General features: G+C 35.7%; 1 protein-coding gene across 1 annotated transcript; it reads right to left on the reverse strand.

Annotated features, from left to right (window-relative positions):
* Positions 1-844: 844 nt before the first annotated feature.
* Positions 845-12,571, reverse strand: LOC140138948 (uncharacterized). The gene is made up of 8 exons (XM_072160728.1): positions 12,491-12,571; positions 8,972-9,083; positions 8,392-8,478; positions 6,189-6,476; positions 5,245-5,448; positions 4,403-4,453; positions 3,751-3,826; positions 845-1,343 (listed from the first exon to the last, which is right to left on the reverse strand). Exons 1-8 carry the CDS (start codon positions 12,569-12,571, stop codon positions 845-847), a joined length of 1,398 nt encoding a protein of 465 aa, XP_072016829.1.
* Positions 12,572-19,028: the final 6,457 nt, after the last annotated feature.

Genomic DNA, 19,028 nt, shown 5'->3' on the forward strand with positions numbered 1-19,028 from the left:
TTCACCGATTTGCCCAGTTTTATTAGTATGGGATGTCGATACTGTTGTTCCCCCTTCGCGACCCCGACTAGCTACCAGGGCCGGATATACCTTTTTGGAGGCCCTGGGCCAGGTCAAAATTTGGAGGCCCCCAAACTCCCGTGAGGAAGGCATGTGCACTCAAGCGGCCATGTTTTGGTTTACAAATATAGGGGGCCTAGATAAGATCGGCTTCACTAAAACATTGCAAAGAAATATAATTGTCACTCAAAGAGCATATTTCTCACGTCTTCAGTAAGATTCTCATTCACTCAATTTCAATTCTCAGCATATATGCTATTCTCTTTCCATCCATCCCTTTTACTCACTGTCTGATCCTGTACCACATTATCTGATTGTTCTTGCCCTGATGTATTCCCATTCATCGGGCCACCAGATGTGGAATACAGTACATTATCAGACCAGCCTTCCCTCTCGTTGTTTCCTACAGAAGGTGGTCCTGCTTCTTGGGCTGTATTATTCAAATCCGCATAGGCATAGAGATGAACGGATGGCTGTCGATTTTGAGGTACACTTCCTTTTACATCGGCATATGCATAAGGCATATCTGACACAGATGACTGACTACTGACATCATTTCTAAATACTGAATTGCCTTTCCCAACATTGACACATGCGTACTGGATGCCTGCATCAGATTCCGCACCAATTGGAGGCGCTTTCACATTTGGACTTGTCTTCGTAGTGACGTCAGCGTAATCGTAATGAGTTTGTGGTGATGTGTTTACTTTTCTGGTAGAAGTATCAATGTCGACGCATGCGTACTGAGGATCAGGTGCAACCTCCGCACCAATTACAGGTGCTTTCACATTTGGACATGTCTTCGTAGTGACCTCAGCGTAATCGTAAGGAGCTTGTGGTGATGCGTTTTTTTTCTGCTAGATGTATCAATGCCAACGCATGCGTACTGAAGGTCTGGTGCAACTTCCGCACCAGACGCTTTCATATTTGGATGTATTTTCTTCGAGTCGGCGTAATCGTAAGAAGCTTGTGCCGATGTGTTACCTTTTCTACCGGATGGATCGCCGTCAGTCATTACTGAAGCTTTCCCTGAGCAGACAATACCAGTATCGGCATAGATATGTTGAGACTGTATTCTATCATTTGTACTTCCATTTTGCTTGGTATTTTGAACAGTTTCTTTAACTTCAGCGTATTCATGCCGTATGTCAGATACAGAATTCTTGTTGAGAGCTGCAGAGTTCCCTGAATTGTGATGAACATTGGCATACGATTCGCCTTTAGTTAGCGAAGAATTTGTACTATTTGCATTGTCTTTGGTTGACGTGGTTTGGCGACATTTTCTGGTGAGATAAAAACAAATGAGTAATGTAAATTCACTTAATTGCCCAAATGCTTAATTACATATTTATAGCATAATTATATTCTTTACAACAAAGTGAAGATCAGGATTAAATAATTCTAATAATTATAAACTTGGCGAAATAGTGTATAATGAATGTAGCACTGAACGAATTACATTTCACGATCTTCATATGTGATGCGATCAAGCAGAATCAGTCGGAACTCGGAAATATTAAATTTTCAGATTCTTATAGGCTACTAAAAAGCATTTACAAAGCTGCTTTTGCAGAAAAACCCATTGAAATTGGACAACCAGTTCCAAAGATATTAGCAATTAAAGTGTTTCCAAAACAAGAGGAAACAAAAGGAAATATTCGCTTTGTTTGGCTATATCTCAAAATCAATATTGCCGAGTTCCGACTGATTTTGCTTGATCGCGTCACATATAAGCAACTATCGGTGGGGAACTGCTCCAAAACCTGTGATAAATGTGTGTTAAATCTGCTATCCCTATGTCATTGTCAGACACTTTGGCGCAGTCGCAAAAATGTGTTACTTTTTCGTACTGCTTAACTTCAATTCCTATTTTCTGATATATATTCACGTATTCATTCAATCAAATAAGCCTTTGTGTGTGGACACCGAGTTTCATCATTTAATGTAACGCAGATGTGCACATCGTTAGAAAACAACATTACTGCGCATTTCAGAGCTTTGAAGTGCGCAGTAACGATATCCGCAGATGCGTGACGTCATCTATCGAAAAGGCTTATACTTTGATCAGCTCGTAATCGACGGGCCTTATAACATCGCGGATTAATATCTTGTGACATCTCGCCAGAAGCATCCCGAATTATTAATTTGAAGTCCTATACTTTGTCTAGTTTCTTTAATAAAAAAAAAAAAGGTCAACTAATAGCACTCTTAGCGTGGGTCTACTTTTCGGCGTAGTGGTAAAAGCCTAACATTCCCCGCCTATTACGAGCTGATCAAACTATATGGGATTTACCGAAGGTGCATTGTAAATTTACAACGTTTGCACTATCGAGGTATAAAACAGTTTATTCTTAGCTGTTTCGCTTCTCATTGCTGCAGACATTATGTGAGGCGATCAAGCAAAATCAGCCGGAATAGGCTTAGGATAGTAAAACACATTTACAAAGCTGTATTTTTCAGAAAACTCCATTGAAATTTAAAGAACCAGTTCCAAAGACATGAGCAATTAAATAGTTTCCAAAACAACAGGAAAGAAAAGGAAATATTTCCTTTGTTTCGCTATAGTTGCTTGATCGCGTCTATTATTTTGATTGGTTAAATAGACGTATGAGGCAACCGATTACAGAAGCAGAAATCGGAGTGTAATGTGGGTGCTTAAAGGGCAGGTCTATTGCAAAAACAACATCATATCATTGGCAAGCTAATATTGTAAGTACAATGACAATGACTCCTTTTTTGAGAAAATAAGACGTTAAAAAATTGATATTTCGCAAAAACCAACTTAAGCGATGAGTTCCTTCGAACGAGACAGATTTGGCCTAGAAAAACGGTGACGTCATGAAATGAGATGTGCCCGCTTTGAGAAAAGGGACTATAAACGCTCTCAATGGACAGAACGTATACTGTTGTTGTTCACAGAAAATAAACTCTAACAAGTAATACAAATTTAATGGTTTTTAAACATATGGATAAAATCAGCCGCTTCTTTTTTATATATTAGTAAATTTTAATATTACATTTCATATGTATATCAATATCATGAGAAATATTAGGCCTAAAAAATAAATAAATAATTTGAGCTTAGAATTTCATCTGAAACTAGCATATAAACCGTGTTAAGTCCACAAACTCATGTAGTTATTATAGTTTCAGTTGGATGAAATATTACAAAGCAAACGCATGGTAACAATACTGTGTTGCTTTGTTTGCAAAATGAGAACAATAGTCTGCATGTTGTTATGCAGCATTGTTATGGTTAATGATAGTACAACTCATTATTGCTAATGTCAAACTTGTCAATGTGATTGTGATTGTATGATGACAGCATGATATAGTGTCCGCTTCATTTACCTACGTCATCATCAACCAAACGGGGGGAGAACACGTACGCTTCAAACGGGGGAAGAACACGTACGAGGATGAACGTTACCCACACAATTTCTCCTTTTTCAGGACAAATACTTATTACATTATTATTCTCTTCGAAGAGAGATAAACTTGTTTTTGTAATAGACCTGACCTTTAAGTTAAACCAAAGATTTAATGTGGTTGATATCGGAATTTTCTTGATTTTCCAAACTCCCCAAAAGGAGTAAAATTATAACCAGGTATAATGGCAATGACCAGGCTAATACAGACACATTTCTTCTTGGTAATTATCTCTCACTTCCAGGAACAAATTTAGTTTACCTGATGATTATAAAGACCATCACGGCGAACACAAGTAATAACAAAAATCCTGATATGGCAACACCGATGATAACATCTGAAAGGTCAAGAATATAACATTTACCGTTGCGTTCATTTTAGCAATATGAGCAATATGTTACTCATTTAAATAATATGCGATGAAATTATTTATAATCTCTAAACTTACCTCTTTGGTTTAAAATAGTTAAAAGACAAAACTTGCTTTTTATATCAATCGTAGTTCTTTTTAGCCTTACTAAATAATTACATGCATTTGTAAAATGAATATAATATTAGAATGAAAAGGGGCAAGGTATACCAAGTTGACGTTGGGAAACAAGAAAAAATACAGACTAGACGGGGCGCAGAGGGAAAAAACAGCTAATGTATACAAAGAAGTAGGTAAAGTTAGATAGCCAAAAATGACAATTTCCAAGGCCCACAGCAAACACAACTGGGATCAATGGGAATACAAAAGTAGTGAACTTGCTTTCATTGAGTTGAGACTAAGAGACAGCTTATCTGTTTTAGTATGACATATCAATTAATTTATATACATGTATATAAGTATAAAAGAGCGTCAGGTTTAATAGTACTGTAATGAAACTCATGAGTCATGACATATCGATTAACACGAGCGGGTTTTACTAACCAGTGGAGAGAGATGTCGGTGATGTCGTTGGTGGGATTGTCGTTGGTATCGCTGTCCAGGGTTGGTAAGAATGTAAACAAAACATTAAGTATTAATTTTATAATTAGACAGGGTTGTTGATTTATTTTTTTTTTAATAAAAAAAAAATCAGATTTTTAAAAATTTTAAATCGGATTTTTTTACTTTTTTATACACCATGATCAAGTCAAAAGAGTACCAGTGGAATGCTAGTCATATGCACAATCCTACTAGATATTTACAAAACAAAATCAAAACATGTTTTTACATGTTAATATTTGGTAAAATCATGGGTAAAAAACCTGTTGAATTATGCACCTTGAATTTTTAGCAATAGATAAAGTGACATCATAGAGGTATTTTAATTGTATCCAAAAGTTGTAGAAACATTGGGAATGAAGTAAAACAGTCAATTTAAGAAAGAAATTAACTTACATTTATCAAAAATGGTAACAAATGAAAAAAGTTGTGTGTTTTATTTTATTTTGTATGCAAATAGAAATATTAAGGTACATTGTATTTACTTTATGATATTATTGTATTTGCATTTTTTGTAATGTTTGTGAGTTAAAAAAAATAAAATAAAGACCCTCACGGGCTTTGAAAGACAAAAAAACAAATGAAAAAAGTTGATTTAAATCAGTGATTTTTTTTTAATCAAGTGATTTAAATCGGCGTGATTTAAACAACCCTGGTATGAGAACAACATAAGTAATAAAATTTGACTTCCAACATCAATGTATGAGATGTCATTCTAAAGCAACCTTAAAGCCTACACCCAACCGGAAGTGTTACCGGAAATTTATCTTTCTTAAATCACTTACCTTCACATATAGGAATTGGACTATTCCATTTGGTTTCGTTTGGCATTGTACCTAGAATGCATTGTATGGATGGAGATCCAACCAATATAAAACCAGTATCACATATAAAGCTAACGATGCTGCCGAATTGGAAGGTCCTAGTCACATTATTCCTAACAGATCCATTGTTTGGAACACCAGGATCTTCACAAACTCCTAATGTGACTGAAAAGATACAAATAGGAAGTGGTGACATATAATTACTTCGAAATAAATATAAATCATTGTTTTGTTGTTGTTTTGGATTTCAGGTACAAGGCATTTGGAAATCATGCTCAAATGCAATCAGAATATTACGTTCGGCACTGAAACATATGTGACGTGTCATGTCAAAAGGAGACACTTTTGGGCAGGTTATCAATTTTGAGGTTTTTACATATCTTAAATATAGAGATATTTTGCTTCAGAACGCCGTTTTCCCCCATGAAATCAGACATTCCTAATCGAAGATATTTAGTTCGTAAGTTATGATATTAAAAAATTGGAAATTGAGATATCGGCCTTTTAAAAATATTATTGACAATGTTGAGAGTAGGAATTACCTTGAAAAAGTCTCAAAAAATAAAAGATGCCAGTTATATTCCGGTCTGAAACTATCAGACAATATTTTTAACATTAATAACATCACAAATTCGCAACAAACCCAAATTGTGAAAAAAATCACACCGGGTCAGATTTTTGGCTATTTCTCCATTTACGATCCTGCCCAAAAGTGTCTCCTTTTGACATGACACGTCACATATAGGCTTTTGTAATCATGAAATCCACACCAAGCAACAATGTTGTTGTCAATTTAAATATCTTGGTATTTTACCAAATTATAAGTTATTAGAAACGTTTAATATACTTTTGCAATATTTACAATTTTTACTTAAGTATAGTTCGTATTTAAACAAGGTAAGTACCATCGTAAACAGAGTACCAGTTTGAAGCGCCTCCACAAACGTCATTTTCATCACCTGAACAAGGAACATCACAATTGATATCCTCTGACATATCAGGAGTATTCTTGAGAAAGTCTTCATCGAGACATTTGCAAATATTGCCGTCAACCAAACCCGCATAGCGTAGAGTACCATATTCTTTCTGACACAGGTTTATGCACAATCGTGATGTCATGTTTTGACTAGAATCAATATTGAGTACGTTCATATCGATGTTATTGCGTCTGAAGCATCCGACATAACCTGGAACTGTAAATAATAAGATTTGGAAATATTAACCGGTATATTATTGATCATGAACTACTTTATAAAAAGTGAAAGTTTAAGGGCATTTTGTAATCGATAGATCAGTATATCAACAGCCACGTCGCCCTAATTTACTCCAAAAAGGTTGATACTTTTCTACCATCAGTACCCAAGGACTATAATGTTTGTGCGACTAAAATCTCTTGCCGATTCAGTCGTCGTTTGACAAAGTGACAAAGATATCGTCCAATTTGTATTGTCGGGCTGTCGACTGTATAAATTTTATTGCAAGTCTCGTTGTTTATGTTTATGCGTAACTCGCAAATTCAAATTTAATGTCCGAATCAACTGAAATTTTGGGGAATAAGTTTTTTTTCGTTGATATCTTTTGAACCGTATACCCAATTGGACCATAAGGAGAATGTTAAAAACACGAAATACCCCTTAACAAATTAATATGATAAAATACAGTGGTAACTTATTTGGCAAATAGTGATAATAATAGACATTTGTTATGCACCGGGCATGAATGATGATGCTCATGGCGCATTGACACAACATAGAGGAAAAAAGAAAAAAGAATGTTAAAGCCATAGTGTGTGATTTGCTCCACAGCAACGCCCTCAATTTTTCTTGAATATCTACTTTTTGCATGATTGTATTGCCCATCATGTCCAATGATGTACTAAAATACCATGTAAAACACTAAGCCTGAGATGCTATAATTACAATAAAATTTAAGGTTTTATATTAAATCCTTAAGGGATCCAAAATGAGTGTTTATTGCGTTTCGACAGTATTTTTTGTGGAACATGAGAGCACCTCAGACCTATCGAATTGCATTCTGAATACGAAGCATGTCTTTCTGATATCAAATAATTTTCATTTTTCAAAATCACAATATAATACAAATTTTATGACAAATTATAAAAATTTGATATTTTTCACATTTTGATATATAACAGTCCTCGAAGTAAATTATATAAATCTAATGATATATTCTTAAAGTGTATGTAGCAGGGAGGAAAAGCCGACGGTCAATTGAAAATTTTGACCTTTCATATTGAAGATATGGATTTATTCCCAAAAAGACATTATTTTTGTTTGGTGTTTTGGGAAAAAAAATCCATATCTTCAATACGAAAGGTCAAAATTTTGAACTGATCGTCGGCTTTTTATCCCACCTACATACACTTTAAGTATAAATCATCAGATTTATAAACGTTTACTTCAAGTACTGTTAAATATCAAAAATATCAATTTTTAATGATTTGCCATAAAATGTGTATTAAATTGCGAATTTCAAAAAAACAAAATTATTTGATATCAGAATGACATTCTTCGTATTCAGAATGCAATTCGATATGTCTGATGTGCTCTAATGTCCCAAAATAAATAATGTCCAAACGTTCATGCCCTTAATAACATACTGTCCAAAAAAAGGCCTCAGGCTACATACTGTATTTTATGGCAAGAATTTTTTAATAGAATCACCATGACCTCGTAGTACGAGATTTAATTCAATGATCGATTAGTCGCACTTGCATATGCCTAATATGCATGTGTGAATTGGCGTATTGGCGTATAAATGACCCTTTATTCTGTATGTTATACGTCTTATTTATACGTCCTTGCGGTACATCTTTATTATTGCTTATTACACATTAAACCGATCGACTTCATTAAAAATGATGCAAGCATTGGCGATATGTAGGGGCTGGAATTAAACTAGTGATTTTCTTTGTTCACCTCATTTCTCAAGGGGGTATAACTTTGGGATCATAAGTGAAAACTACCATTTTGTGGAAAAATAATAATGGAAATGTTAGAACATTGATTTTGTGGTTTATGATATCACTACATCACCAATCCATTGTTCAACCATTAACGATAGTGACACTAGAAAGAGCATACTTACCGGCGCAAACTGCCTGAACATAACTATTTACTGCGCATAGTCCAGTCTTTGGTTTATCGTGGACGCAATTGTACAAAGCTGTACTATCTGAGCACAAATGAAACACAAAATGAAATTTACATTAAATGTGTAGGAATAAAATTGCTGCTTTGACGTGTCAATTTATGTACTGGCATCTGACATTAAAGCATCTACAGGCAACTTCGGTGCTACTGGTTAATTAATTTTTTTAGTGAAGTATAATGTGAGTATTTTCAAAATGGAAATGGAGAGTGCATATTAAACACCTCAAATAAAGAAACTCCGCTCTTGTTATGACAATTTGATTGATAAGGTCGTGTGTAGAATCTTGTTAGCTCCAATTTGATACCAAATTTGCTACCAAACACTCTAAATTGACATAGATTGATACCAGAATATGACAGTTAGTGCATTTTCAAAAGTGTGCAAAGCAAAACGATGCACGCGGTCGAAATTGCAATATCGATGATATATATATGTAATTGCCCCAATCTTGTACTTGTATTAGCTACATCGTGACATCATAACGACCTAAAATACAGGGCGTCAAATATCATACCAATTTTACATCTATAATCCTCAGTATACATAGCATCAGAAGACCTGTTATCAGCTAATCCAGCACTGTACGTAAGAAGTGATCCGGGATACCCGAGCTGCTTGCAAAGAACCTATGATAAAAGCACATTATCAACCATAATACCAATTACATCTTTCTTTCTTCCAAAGTTACTTCGTAACTTCTATTTATGCAAGCCTGCCTGAGAGTGAGTATTTTTTTTATCATTGCAGGTGTATTTAAAAACAAAATTGGATTGTTGACAAATCAGCACTTCGTTATATTGAAAGCATTAATGACAAAATAACATAAGTAATCATACAAAGTGTAATCTATATACATAGTTTAAAGTCCATATCCCTAGCTTAAAATAATTCAAAAGAAGAAAATAAAATAAAACTAGTGGCAAATGGTGGTCATAGACCACAAACCTAGCTGGGGCGTATTGGTGTTGTGGAGGTATCTGACCCCTGCAAAATGGTCCAAAAATGTTCCCCGGGTTATGAGGTTTGTTGTCACCGAGTTTGAGTCCCGTACTCCTTACAGATGTCCAGATAATGAAATTCTAAGCTTTGGCCTGAGATGACCTTTGACCTGACCCCTGCAAAGTGTTCCAAAATGTTCTCCTGGCATTAAGCCCCGTACAGATGTCCAGTAAATGTATTTCTAAAATTTGACCTCTGCATGACCTTTGACCTGACCCCTGCAAAATGTTCCCCTGGTCATTACGTTTGTTGTCACCAAGTTTGAACCACGTACCCCTTACAGATGTCCAGAAAATGCATATCTAAATTTTGACCTCTACATGGCCTTTGACGTGACCCCTGCAAAATGTTCCCCTGGTCATGATATTTGTTGTCACTGAGTTTGAGCCCCATACCCCTTACAGATGTCCAGATAATGCAATTGTAAGATTTTACCCCCTTAATGACCTTTGACCCCAATTCTGTGTGCAAGTTATGGGCACTTGGCAAAGCCGATGCACATGTATATGTAACGGTAGAGGCTTTTAGGGTGATTTTCTTTTTGTTCAACTTTGGATCCAGGGGCTTACTCGGGCGATAATAAATGTCCAATACCGTTACACAAAATAAATAGACACGATGGAAGACTTGTAAATATACGCTGTTAATGCTCCGGCTTTAATATATGATGATAGAACCAATGAAGATCGATGCAATAATAATATGATGACGATTGAATTGATATTGACAAGTTGGCAGCTAAGATGGAATATTTGATGTTAATCAGTTGAATGCTCAGATGGAAGTGAAGTAAATTTATCTAAGACAAGTTCATATGGGGAAAACACTTGAAAACCAACTTAAGTACCATCTCTACAACAGCATAAATAATATCCCTAACAAAGCATTTACCTTATGACAAATCTTAACATTACATAACCTGATAAAGAGATAAAACTTTCTCATGAATAATTCATAAGTAGGTCACCTACACTCAATCTCAAGCTAAAACATAAGTGGCCATAAATTCCATCACACTTAACTAATTGGGATGACAATACACAGTCATATCAAAGGAATCAATTGAAATACCTTAAGTGTACTTAACTTAAACCTCTATGAATGGAAGACAATAAACAATAAAGACATAAACTTTGGAAGAACTCATAAAATTGAGAATCAAAGGATGCAGCGTTTTCATGATCAATGCATGAGGTGAATGACCTTTTCAAATTAAAACTAAACCATGATCTATTAAAATGATTTCAAAGACAATAATGATTACGATGGAAAATAACTGAACTTGATGATGATCCTGATCGATTAATTACACAACAGATAGAAATATAATTTGATTTGAAACCAAAAACCTACATACATTAATTAAGAATGACACACAAAATGAACAAAATAATAAACATGGTAAATAATGATATTACCTTAAGTCCTAACATTTCAAACCCTACCCTTATTATTAAAACCAACCATTCTGGTGCCCGTTACATTCACCCCTGCTGCAAAGAAAATGACGTCTCGGCATTTTACATGAAATTTGGAAGATGATAATTTGAAGAATGTAAATTTCAACAAAAACATACTAATCAAATACATGTACATAAGTGATGTAACTATCTCTTTCCAACTTAAAGTGCATTTATGACTTTCTAATTTGGTGTGAAATCCAAAAGATACACTTTGCTGTAATATCAAACAATGCAAAAGAATCAATAACCACACTTCACTTTTATGACTTTCATGGCCACATCCAAATCTGACTTAGAAATCAAAAGAAACTTTTCATGATAAACCAATTAACACTTTGGAAGAAACAAAACTTCACAATGTTTTCGATGCAATACCTCATTTTAAATTAAGCATGATAAACAAGACTAATTTGGAAGAAAATAAAGGCCTACATCAATGTAGAATATATTTTTGATATTCTACTTATAATTTAGTCATGTGAAAATGACACAGATCAAAAATAATCAAGTGAATAACTTTGCATGTATACAATGTACTATTGGTATGATGGAAATAAAGCAAGTTATAAGATGACACGATAATTATGAACTTAATGAACTTAAGATGGAAGATACATAATTAACTAATCATTAATATTCCTGACAATGAAATCAAGAACAAAATAGAAAACATGATTGATGGTTCTACAAATAATTCTTTCATGCAGATGACATATCAATAAAATCAATATCATGATGATGAATGAGACATGATATCATAAAATAATAAAACATTGGTGAGTAGCTATTTGGAAAAAAAAATGTAATGACATGTTGCGCAAATTAAGATCATCTTTTCCTGTGATCTTCATGCCAAAAACATAATTGATAAAATATAGGTTAAATTTACATAACCTACACTACTCAAACAAAATAGTGAACCAAATACAATCTTAGCAAACCATAATCTTTATGATATGATTCTGAACGCAATGTTAAAGCTCATAACTTAGCTCATATCAAATGGCATGGAAAAATAAAAATAAATTATGAGATAAATTGGTTGGCAAATTACTCAAGATGGTATCATGATGGAAATGCAAAATGCTTTGTTTAAATAACTGATGCCAAACAAATATTGAGATGATTTGATGATAATTTTGGATTGACAATTGCATGCAAATTGGATCAAATTTGGTAATGATCTAAAATATGCCAAAAACACAAAATACCACAACAATAGGTTTAATTTGGAAACCTGTTCAAATCTAAAATAAAACATCAGTTTGCATAATGAAAATCAATAAACATGTAAAACAACAGGAGATTATCAAAAACTCTGTTTTGAAGAGAAATTGGCTGTGAGCAGTTATGACGCTCAACTTAACTCCTTTGGCCTACATAAAACATGGAGTGAAATAAAATAATGAAGTAAACAATGGCTTCAAACTCAAAGCAATAACATGATTAATAAAATGCCTTGATATACTCAGATTTTAATGAGCAAAATAATGTAGAATCGCAAAAGAGAACCGCAACTCTTAATTTGAAAGAGGAACTAAGTTTGAATAAGTGCACGTGTTCAAACTTACTCTTTGCAAAACTATAAACATGATAAACACCTTTAAATAATCATTTAAGTTGTACACAAAGAAGACAACAAACTTAATCATGATCATAAAACGAAGCATTAAGAACCATTATTTGACAAACATAATATATAGTTACTCAGACGGCTACATTCAACTCTGCTGCGAGGAAATGGCGTCCTCGACATTTATATAATTATGACAGTTTAAGACATGATGACAATAATGTTTGAACTTTGATGTAGATTTTAGCAACATACACTACATACGATATTTTGATAGAGTCAGTCTTTGAATGATATTATTCAGATGACAAAAATATGTAAATCGCACAATAATTTGAAATTTAAATGTTGTATGATAATGTCATTTGAAGTGTTTTTCAAAAGTCAGTTTACTTTTGTTGTTCTGCTGCTCGCTGGTAATATATCTTCCATCTCCGATAGCAATTGTATAATGTAGTGGCGATGAGTTCTTGTTCCTTACTAATGTAAAATAGGTGACATAATTCATCCAGCAAATGTCCATATTGTTCTAGGTTGTTACCTTGAAAGTTCAACAGTATTTTACTTGCATGTGTACTAGTTGCATTTGCAATTTCTGAGTCCGAATATGATGTAAGGACGGCAGAATCATCAGAATATAAACTGCGATATGAGGGGTGAGAGTTGATGGCTACATATCCACAGGAAATAAAAGCATGGTACTTCCTTAGTACTGTCACAAATGGTGGTATAATATCACGAAGATGTCCATGGTGGTCAATGTCCAGAAGGTGTTGGCATAAACATAATAATACTTCCAAGATATCTTGGGATGGGACACGACGGGAAATATCTTCCAGTTGACATAGTATCAAGAAATCAAACTTTCTGTCCAGTAATTGGTCGCAACAATCATCAGTTTGTAAATTACTCAATTTCTCCCAAGCTTCAGACATAGCAATTTTATCATGTTCACTAACCAGGTGATTATCAAGAGTTGCTGCTATTGGTTGGATCAGTTCAGACTCAGAGTCACAACATGTATCAGATTCAGATGGTTCAGATGATGAATCTTCAGGAGGAATGTCATCATGGATAGAGTGTTCAGATGTTTGATCACTAGTGTCAAACGGGAAGTCATCGGAATTGTATTCAAACATATCATGATCAGTGTCATTATCAACATGTTCAGGTTCAAGATCAGATTCACTGTCCAATATATCCAGATTAGAGTTGTTACTACAATGGCTCTCATGATCTGTCTGCGTATAAGAAGTCACAGGTTGATGTTGTACATTAATATCTGGTCTGTCCATGGCATAGCAACTTCCATGAACACATGTGCCTCCAGGGCCGGTGACGTGAATGGCTTCAGGAGTTCTTCCAGGAATGAGCACAACATCGAATACAACCGCTTCACCGTCGCCTACACTTGATTGAACTTTTGCTGGATTGTTCCTGGTGATTCCACGCCAATGCACAAATACATCTTCTTCAGTGTCATCGCGGGTGATGAATCCATATCCATTTTTGACGTTGAACCACTTTACATGTCCGGATACTTGATGAGCGAGATATGATGGAGATAAACGCTGTCTAAGGTGATGGAGATGACGAAGATGATTCACTGCAGCTTCCAGGGCTTCTAGTCGTGAAATAATATTAGAGATCATGATGTAGTCCAAGGGTCGTGGGTGCCCTGATCCAATTTGTTGAAGAAAAGTTATCGCCGATTTTTAGCCCCACGTTGAAGACGCCAATGTAACGGTAGAGGCTTTTAGGGTGATTTTCTTTTTGTTCAACTTTGGATCCAGGGGCTTACTCGGGCGATAATAAATGTCCAATACCGTTACACAAAATAAATAGACACGATGGAAGACTTGTAAATATACGCTGTTAATGCTCCGGCTTTAATATATGATGATAGAACCAATGAAGATCGATGCAATAATAATATGATGACGATTGAATTGATATTGACAAGTTGGCAGCTAAGATGGAATATTTGATGTTAATCAGTTGAATGCTCAGATGGAAGTGAAGTAAATTTATCTAAGACAAGTTCATATGGGGAAAACACTTGAAAACCAACTTAAGTACCATCTCTACAACAGCATAAATAATATCCCTAACAAAGCATTTACCTTATGACAAATCTTAACATTACATAACCTGATAAAGAGATAAAACTTTCTCATGAATAATTCATAAGTAGGTCACCTACACTCAATCTCAAGCTAAAACATAAGTGGCCATAAATTCCATCACACTTAACTAATTGGGATGACAATACACAGTCATATCAAAGGAATCAATTGAAATACCTTAAGTGTACTTAACTTAAACCTCTATGAATGGAAGACAATAAACAATAAAGACATAAACTTTGGAAGAACTCATAAAATTGAGAATCAAAGGATGCAGCGTTTTCATGATCAATGCATGAGGTGAATGACCTTTTCAAATTAAAACTAAACCATGATCTATTAAAATGATTTCAAAGACAATAATGATTACGATGGAAAATAACTGAACTTGATGATGATCCTGATCGATTAATTACACAACAGATAGAAATATAATTTGATTTGAAACCAAAACCTACATACATTAATTAAGAATGACACACAAAATGAACAAAATAATAAACATGGTAAATAATGATATTACCTTAAGTCCTAACATTTCAAACCCTACCCTTATTATTAAAACCAACCATTCTGGTGCCCGTTACATATAAGTAACGTCATTGTGCTACGTAATATGTGGCAGAAGAAGCATTTTGAAGGTATTTGGTTCTATACCGAAAATGCACCTTTAATGACCTTTGATCCCAATTCTGTTTGCACCCTTTGGGCACAGGATATAGCCGATACATATGTGCAAGTTGCGTAATTGTAGGGTGTAACATGTAGGAGGAGAAGCATTTTGAAGTATGTTGCCAGAAGAAGAAGAAAGAAAGAAGAATCGGATAGCAAAAGCTCGGGGGGTTGTAAACCCCCCAGCTAGGTAACTAAAGTACTTTACTGTAGGGACCTATGGTAGACCTCACCAAATTTGTATCATTAAGATGAGTGCAAAGATGGTTCTACGATTAGCTTAAGTCATTTGTAAACAAACTCATTTTATTATGCGGTATAAAAACCTGCTGGGGGTAGGGTGGTACAATAATGCAAATTCAATGTTTAATGCTTGTGCAGTTTCACACTTTGGCAAATATATTTTCTAACTAGTGGCAAATGGTGGTCATAGACCACAAACCTAGCTGGGGCATGTTGGTGTTTTAGAGGTATCTGACCCCTGCAAAATGTTCCAAAAATGTTCCCCTGGTCATGAGGTTTGGCATCACCGACTTTGAGTCCCATACTCCTTACAGACGCCCATAAAATTAAATTTTAAGATTTGACCCAGATAACCTTTGACCTGACCCCTGCACAGCGTTCCAAAGTGTTCCCTGGTCAGTAAGTTTCTTGTGACAAGAGTTTGAGCCCCGTAGGCTTATCCCTTACAGATGTCCAGAAAATGCATTTCGAAAATTTGACATCTGCATGACCTTTGACCTGACCCTGCAAACTGTTCCCCTGTTCATGAGATTTGTTGTCACCGAGTTTGAGTCCCATACTCCTTACAGATGCCCAGAAAATTAAATTCTAAGATTTGACCCAGATAACCTTTGACCTGACCCCTGCACAGCGTTCCAAAGTGTTCCCCTAGTCAGTAAGTTTCTTGTCACAAGAGTTTGAGCCCCGTATCCCTTACAGATGTCTAGAAAATGCATTTCGAAATTTGACCTCTGCATGACCTTTGACCTGACCCCTGTAAAATGTTCCCCTGATCATGAGATTTGTTGTCACTGATTTTGAGCCCCACACCCCTTACAGATGTTGAGATAAGGCAATTGTAAGATTTTACCCCCTTAATGACCTTTGACCCCAATTCTGAGTGCAAGGTATGGGCACTGGGTAAAGCCGATGCACATGTGTAAGTGACATCATTGTGCTATGTAATATGTGGCAGAAGAAGCATTTTGAAGGTATTTGGTTATATACCGAAAATGCCCCTTTAATGACCTTTGATCCCAATTCTGTTTGCACCCTATGGGCACTGGATATAGCCGATACATATGTGCAAGTTACGTAATTGTAGGGTGTAACATGTAGGAGGAGAAGCATTTTGAAGTTTGTTGCCAGAAGAAGAAGAAGAAGAAGAAGAAGAAGAAGAAGAAGAACTAGTGGCAAATGGTGGTCATAGACCACAAACCTAGCTGGGGCATGTTGGTGTTGTGGAGGTATGTGACCCCTACAAAATGTTCCAAAAATGCTCCCCTGGTCATGGGGTTAGTTTTCACCGAGTTTGAGTCCCGTACTCCTAACAGATATCCAAAAAATTCAATTCTAAGATTTGACCCCAGATGACCTTTGACCTGACCTATGCATGATGTTCCATAATGTTCCCCTGGTCTTGAGGTTTGTTGTCACCATGTTTGAGCCCCGTACCTCTTACAGATATCCAGAAAATGAAATTCTACGATTTGACCCCAGATGACCTTTGACATGACCCTCGCACAGTGTTCCAAAATGTTCCCCAGGTCAGTAATTTTGTTGTTGTGGAGTTTGAGCCCCGTACCCCTAACAGATGTCCAGAAAATGCATTTAGAAAATTTGACCTCTACATGACCTTTGACCTGACCCCTGCAAAATGTTCCCCTGGTCATGAGATTTGTTGTCACCGAGTTTGAGCCCCATACCCCTTGCAGATATCCAGAAAATGAAGTTATAAAGATTTGACCCCAGATAACCTTTGACCTGACCCCTGAAAGTGTTCCAACATGTTCCCCTGATCATTAAGTTTGTTGTCACCAGGTTTGAGCCCCGTACCCCTTACAGATGTCCAGGAAATACGTTTCTAAAATTTGACCTCTGCATGACCTTTGACCTGACCCCCGCAAAATGTTCCCCTGGTCATGAGATTTATTGTATCGAGTTTGAGCCCCATACTCCTTACAGATGTCCAGATAATGCAATTGTAAGATTTTACCCCCTTAATGACCTTTGACCCCAATTCCGTGTGCAAGGTATTGGCACTGGGTAAAGCCGATGCACATGTGTAAGTGACGTCATTGTGCTATGTAATATGTGGCAGAAGAAGCATTTTGAAGATATTTGGTTATATACCGAAAATGCCCCTTTAATGACCTTTGATCCCAATTCTGTTTGAACCATATGGGCACTGGATATAGGCGATACATATGTGCAAGTTACGTAATTGTAGGGTGTAACATGTAGGAGGAGAAGCATTTTGAAATTACCTAGTTTTTGCTGCCAGAAGAAAGCAGAACCGGATAGCATTAGAATACCTAGCTGGGGGGGTGTAAACCCCCCAGCTAGGTAAGAAGAAAGAAAGAAGAATCGGATAGCAAAACAGTACCTAGCTCGGGGGGGTTGAAAACCCCCCAGCTAGGTAATAAAAGTAATGTGTTTTTTGTGTGTGTTACTGATATAAATATTATATTAATCAAATCGGTGCAAGAAAATTCCCATAAAGAAGCCATACCAAATTTGTTATCAAGTCATAAATAAGGGCTTATACCAGGACTATTAAAACTATTTTCATTGTCATATTTGGGAAAATTTTGAGGTTTTTTCGAGATACGATTTTGCTCAATAAGGGAGCGATCGTTATTTATGGCGGGGGGGGGGGGAATGGGGAAATTTTGGGGGGAACACGAAAAAAATTTGTGGTCTTGAGGGGGGAACCTGAAATTTTTAGTTGAACCAGGAGGGGGATTGTTAAATTTTAAATGGAGAAAAATGGGAAAACAAGGGGGAATGCGAAAATTTTGAGCGGACGCGAGGGGGGAACGCGAAATTTTTGTCGATATTTTGCCAAAACACCCATTCCCCCCCCCCCCCCTGCCGTAAATAACGATCAGTCCCTAATAATAATACAGTTTCAGGTCCGGGCTATTCCATTACACGGGTTGTATTTCAAGATTTGACCCTTCATCAAACACCTTTTTTATGATGTATAATTATTTGAAACAACTTTGCTTTGTGATAAAATTGTATTTGAATATCTGACATTCTACAGAGTAACGTATCTTGTAACCTATAGGGGAATGTATAGTGCGCCACAAAAGTATCCTTACACTTGGAAAAATAATCAAAATTTCAAAACTGAACCATATTGGGGTAAATTTGTAATAGATGCACTGTCAAATCCTGCACATTATGACACCACATTGAATCCAATGTGACCTCAAGAATTAAACTAAGTTACAAGCAATTGAATAGACGAAGGTCCCGTTTTAAAAGTGACAAAGTGGCCTATACCTGGCGGAAAAAGATTCCAACAAGCGCAATAAAGAAACAACACAGTTTCTTCAATGAAGCTTTATTTAAAGCAGTATTTATTTCAGTTTTTACTTCTCTGTACTTTTCATAAGTTCCGTTTTATTTGTCAGCTCTTTTGTTTCAGTTTTTTTTTCTTTTGTTCCTTTTGTTTTAATTAAAGGCACGCACAAATTAGCCATTATTTACCACTCTCAAACCAGATGT

Source organism: Amphiura filiformis, chromosome 18 (assembly GCF_039555335.1).
Source record: "Amphiura filiformis chromosome 18, Afil_fr2py, whole genome shotgun sequence".
NCBI lineage: Eukaryota > Metazoa > Echinodermata > Ophiuroidea > Amphilepidida > Amphiuridae > Amphiura > Amphiura filiformis.